This window comes from Sinocyclocheilus anshuiensis, unplaced genomic scaffold (assembly GCF_001515605.1).
Source record: "Sinocyclocheilus anshuiensis isolate Anshui unplaced genomic scaffold, SAMN03320099.WGS_v1.1 scaffold379, whole genome shotgun sequence".
Classification (NCBI taxonomy): Eukaryota; Metazoa; Chordata; class Actinopteri; order Cypriniformes; family Cyprinidae; genus Sinocyclocheilus; species Sinocyclocheilus anshuiensis.
In genome coordinates, this window is record NW_015552574.1 from 377,501 (window position 1) to 383,454 (window position 5,954).

Sequence of the window (5,954 nt, forward strand, 5' to 3'; positions counted from 1 at the left end):
CTCTCTGCCTGTCTGTCTGTCTGTCTGTCTGCCTGCCTGCCTGTCTCTATCTGTCTGTCTGTCTGTCTGCCTGTCTGCCTGCCTGTCTGTCTGTCTGTCTATCTATCTGTCTGTCTGTCTGTCTGTCTGTCTGTCTATTTGACTGTCTCAAACTTCATTATTCTAAAGCGCTTCTAAACTTTCAGACACTGCTCAACCAACAGCAGTTTGTTACATATATATATATATGTATATTTATATTTTTCAGGTTGATAACTCCTCCCTGACGGGCGAATCAGAGCCTCAGACCAGGTCACCTGACTGCACCCATGACAACCCTCTGGAAACCCGTAACATCGCCTTCTTCTCCACCAACTGCGTTGAGGGTACGGTTGCCATAGCAGCTGCATCACTGCTCCACTTTCTCCTCCAGGCTGTCTCTCTCTCACTCTCTCTATTATTTCATTTCCTGTTTTTTATGAACTCATCTTCTCCGATCGATTTTTCGTTTCACCCTTTTTCCAATCTCTCTATTTTTTTCCTGGTCGTTTTTTTGTTGTTGCCAAGAACAGCCGAAGAGGAAAGATGTTGTCATGATGACAACCTCTCACTTCTGTGCCACTCGTCTACTGCCCACGTGATTGCTCGCACCCTCCTTTTTCACTCTGTTTTTCCACACATTTCACTTCGCTTTGATGGTAAAACACTAATCAATTCAGATTTGACTGAACAAATGAATAACACAGCAGGAGCTAGTGACGTTTTCTTCTCTGTATCACTGCTGAATTTCAAATGAGGTTTCACCGTTTGCTAATCCAGTCTTTCACAGGTTTTCTACCTGTGAATGATGATTTATATTCATTATAACAAATACAACTGCTTATATGAAAGCAGTTACATGTATAGCTCTCTCGGAAATGACTGATTTCTCTCTCCGTCAGTGTAAATGTGTCTGCAGCTCTTGTCAGTTGTGTAATGCAGTTGTTTTGATAGGTCAGGAGATGATGCATATTGCCACCGCTCAGTAGGGAGCTGTCAGCAGGGACATCTCAGACAATGTCCTTCCTTTAGATTCCAGCTCCGCTTCAGGGTGGCGCTCTCCTGCCACCATGTGGTGAATTAGAGCACAGAACTCTCCGAGTGAAGTGAAATGAAATCATTCCAAAACAAGACACATCAAGATCACATTAATATGTCATACTGGATATTATATTTAAAAAGAATAAATAAGAAACAAAATAGCTAATGTAAGCCATATTAATTTGAATTTCACATTTTTAATTTAAAGATATATTTATTTGGTCAAATCTAATATTCAAATAACATCATGCAGTTGTGGTCAATAAATAAAAATATTTAAACATTAATTTTTTTGTGGTATTTTTAAATAAACTGATGTGTTTATTTAGCAAGAAATCTTTAAATTTGTCAAAAGCGACAGTAAAGAAATAATGAGATTCTATTTAAAAAAACGTATTTTGAACTTTCTATTCATCAAAGAATTCTGAAAAAAATGTGGTTTTCACAAGCAGCGTAGCTGTTTTCATTATTGATAATAATAAGAAATGTTTCTTGGGCAGCAAATCAGGATATTAGAATGATTTCTGAAGGATCATGTGACACTGAAGACTGGAGTAATGCTGCTGAAAATTCAGCTTTGCATCATAGGAATAAATTAAAAATTAAAATATATAAATAGAACAGTTATTTTAAATTGTAAAAATATTTCACAATATTACGTTTTTATTTTATTTTGATCAAATAAATAAAGACTTGATGAGCTTAAGAGACTTACTTCAAAAACATTGCAATAAAAACCCTACCAACCCCAAACTTTTGAATGGTAGTGTATATATTATGTATAATTTGTATTTTATCATTTGTAAGGCAAAATGGGTGATTTCATTTGCCCAGTAATAGAAAAATTAACATTACTGGCAAATTTATAACTAAAAGTTACATATTCTATGTACCACTAGAAATAATATTACTACATATTGCAGCATAGGTCACACATTTTATCCCTCCACACACTCTTTGTTCTCACATAATAATATAATATCAACTTAGATCAATATTTCTTGTTATTTATATATTTGCTAAGTTGGCAAGTGATAATTGGGATAATGTGCTCTGATCATTATAATGATGTCCTTCTGTTCTCTTCTCCTCGGTCAGGTACCGCTCGTGGGATTGTGGTGTGCACCGGTGACCGCACCGTCATGGGCCGCATCGCTACTCTGACCTCCGGCCTAGAGACCGGAAAGACGCCCATCGCCAAGGAGATCGAGCACTTCATCCAAATCATCACCGGCGTGGCCGTCTTCCTGGGCGTCAGCTTCTTCATCCTGTCAATCATCCTGGGCTACTCCTGGCTGGAGGCCGTCATCTTCCTCATCGGCATCATCGTCGCCAACGTGCCCGAGGGACTGCTGGCCACCGTCACTGTGAGTGACCTGACTTCTCCCTCTCTTTCTCAGTGTCAGGATTTTCTAGTGTGTATTGGTGTCCCTGCTAGTATTTAAATGTCTTTCTGTGACAAGTATGTGTTTGTTTTTGTTATTTTTCAGTATAATTTGTGACTTAATATGTGTGTGTGTGTGTGTGTTTGTTGTCTTTTTTGTTTCTTTTGTCAATGGCTTTGTTTGGAATGGACATACTGTATACTAACATACTTCACAGTATGTACTACGTACTGCACAGTATGTACTGCACACTGCCTACTGAGTAAAACAACAGTAGTGTGCTACAATATATTATAACGATTAAAATCAGTTTTAAAAGTGGCAATAGTATGTCAGGAAATAAATGTACACTATCTTTCAAACGTTTGGGGTCAGTAAGATTTGTTTAAAGAAATTAATCATTTTATTCAGCAAGTCTAATGTCTATAAATATCACTTTAGACATAAATTAATGCATAGATTATGTCTAAAGTGACATTTAAAGATATTTATAATGTTACAAAAAATTTCTATTTCAAATAAATGCTGTTATTTTGAACTTTGTTCAAAAATAAATGTTTTTTGAGCATCAAATCAGTATTTTAGAATGATTTCTGGAGGATCATGTGACACTGAAAACTGGAGTAAAATGCTGAAAATTCAGGTTTGCGTCACAGGAATAAATTACATTTTACAATATATTAAAATAGATAACAGTTAATTAAATTATAATAATATTTCACAATATTACAGTCAGTTGTTTACTGTATTTTGATCAAATTAATGCGTCCTTGGTGAGAGACTTCTTTCAAACATTACAGAATATTTGAAACCAAACCAACCCCAAACCTTTAAATGATAGTGTATTTTGTGTTAAAAAAAAAATATATATATATATATATATACAGTATATATATACACAATGGAATTCCAAACAAATAATTAGTCCAAAAAAAGTAAGAAGTTGCAAAATCACATTTGATATTTCATTTATTCATCACAGCAAATTTTTGCACATGTTAAGTAGTAGGTACATTAAAAAAATACAAATAAAAAATAGAAAGTGAGTGAATTTTTTGCTTTAGTTTCTTTCTTTTAATTTTACAGTACTAGTCAGGTACAGGTCAGGTTCAGGAAAGTCAGGCTTCAATTTCTGCTACTACCATAGTTCTCTAGTTCAAGTATTAGTAGTGTGCCATTCTGAACATATTCCATAATATTTGGATACTTTAATCTGTGTGTATCTGTTTTTGTCTCCGGTTCATTTCTTCTTCAGTGTAACAGTGTAATGGTGTTAGTGAGTGTTGTGGCTTCTGGTCTGTGGTTGTGTGGTGTCAGTGAACGCTTCAGTAGTGTTGAATATCATCGTGAACTGTATTCCCTCTCTCTAATCCTTCATATCTGTGACTCTTCGTGACTCTATCACTCTCTCTCTCTCTGTCTGTTCCTCTCTTTCTCTTCCTGTGTTCTTTTACAGACTCTCACTGTTGAAATCCTAGGCCAATATGAAAATCTGAAAAAGTATTACTCTGTGGTATCTCTAGTTGCCTGTGCGAGCTAGTGGCTGCCACACAGAGACTGACGGGGCTCTGGCTGTGCCTCTGGCTGCCATGCACAACTAGGCCTGAAACACTCTATGCAGACGTCAAGCTTGGTTTTTTGCATCACTGCATTCGGAAACGTGTAATTCATAATGCAGTGCAAATATGCATGCTAAATACACTGACGCTGAGACTTTTTGCCAAAAAAAATTTGACCGTGAGGTTATTCATGTTTTTTGGACCCAACTGGCAAATTTTATATTTATAAATGTTTATATTATAAATTATATATTTACAGTAAATGGTAATGTTTTTTTTTTTTTATTTAAATGCATAATTTTTTAATTAAAAGAAGAAAAATAAGAGTATTCAATTTATTGTTAACGCCTTTATTTTCTACTTAAAGTTTATGTCCATAAAAAGAAATTTGCATGATTAGCTCAACTACACAATTTGTTTTCTCATAAATTGTGAAACTATTTTGCAATTTTCAACACTTATACATAATAAAAAGTCAAAGCTTTCAAAAACCCTTATCATTTATGCTGTAGCTTTTATAGTTTTTGAAAGAAGTTTCTTATGCTCACCAAAGTAAACAACAGTAATATTGTGAAAATATTATTGCAGTTCAAAATCAATTTTAAGATGTAATTTATTTGTGTGATGCAAAGCTGAATTTTCAGCGTCATTACTCCAGTCTTCAGTGTCACATGATCCGTCAGAAATCATTCTAATATACTGATTTACTGATGAAAAAAAAAAAAAAATTTTTTTTACTTTTATCAATACTGAAAACAGTTGTGCTGCCTTTGATATGTTTCATTAATTAAAAATAGTATGAATTTGGCCTCTCAACATTACCATAAGGGTGCTATATTGGACAATATAAAGGCAAAAATAGTAAACAAAAATGTCAATATAAAGAATTATTCATGTGATATAGGCTGAATAGAACAATTGAGAAATTTATATTTTTAAAAGTCTCTTGATTTTTGGTTTGATTTTTCTGGTAACTGCATTTTGCATGTTCTTGGCAGCCAATAATTCACCTCAGAAAAAAGATGGTCTGCACAAATGTTTTGCTTATCCTTACTGCAAGTGAACCCTTAATTAACAATATGCGTCATATATTTTTTATATCTTGTGTCATATTTTAAGGGTTTTGGATGATAAGGGCATGTCACACCTGCTCAATTTGCCATTCAATTTGACTCTCCTATTAAGTAAAAGATGAATTTGTGCGAATATACCATATTGATTTTGATTGGCTCACCTTTAGACATCAATAATAAAAGGCAGACATTGCGTAGAGTATGTTTCCGACCTCTCTGCTTCCTGCTGTGCTTGGCTTTGCTCCTCAGAGCCTCTTTTTTGATTTCACACAGTTCTCTTATTGCACGAGGCTGTATTGTGCCACATTACCAACAGTGTAATGTCACTAAAACTCTGTTCGCTTCTTTTTCTCTCCACCTCTTTTTCCTTTCAACTTCTGCCTCACACACTTCCTTTTGTTCCATTTTTCTGCTCCTCTGTTTCCGTTTCTTTCTTTCTGCCTTTCTGTTTGCGTCTCCCAGGTGTGTCTGACGCTCACGGCCAAGCGCATGGCTCGTAAGAACTGCCTGGTGAAGAATCTGGAGGCTGTGGAGACTCTGGGATCCACATCCACCATCTGCTCTGATAAAACCGGCACCCTGACGCAGAACCGCATGACTGTCGCTCACATGTGGTTCGACAATCAGATCCATGAGGCCGACACCACGGAAGATCAGTCGGGTGAGTCGCTAGTATAAGCGCTAAGGATGCAATAAATAGATCAGTAGTGTCAGTAAAGGCATTTCAAATGTTACCAAAGCAGGGTTATTGTTCTTAAATAAAACTAACACCATTTAAAAAAACAAACCAAAACCAACTGTAAACCAACCGGGGGAAATATAAATAAATATAAATAAATATATATATATATATATATATATATATATATATATATATA

At 35.2% G+C, this 5,954-nt stretch overlaps 1 protein-coding gene across 1 annotated transcript in view; it reads left to right on the forward strand.

Annotated features, from left to right (window-relative positions):
- Window positions 1-5,954, forward strand: part of atp1a3a (ATPase Na+/K+ transporting subunit alpha 3a) — a 32,792-nt gene that overhangs the window by 16,550 nt on the left and 10,288 nt on the right. Inside the window, exons 7-9 of the mRNA XM_016455918.1 lie at window positions 248-365; window positions 2,158-2,426; window positions 5,539-5,737. Coding sequence (XP_016311404.1) covers window positions 248-365; window positions 2,158-2,426; window positions 5,539-5,737 — 586 coding nt within the window. The remainder of the gene's footprint in view (window positions 1-247; window positions 366-2,157; window positions 2,427-5,538; window positions 5,738-5,954) is intronic.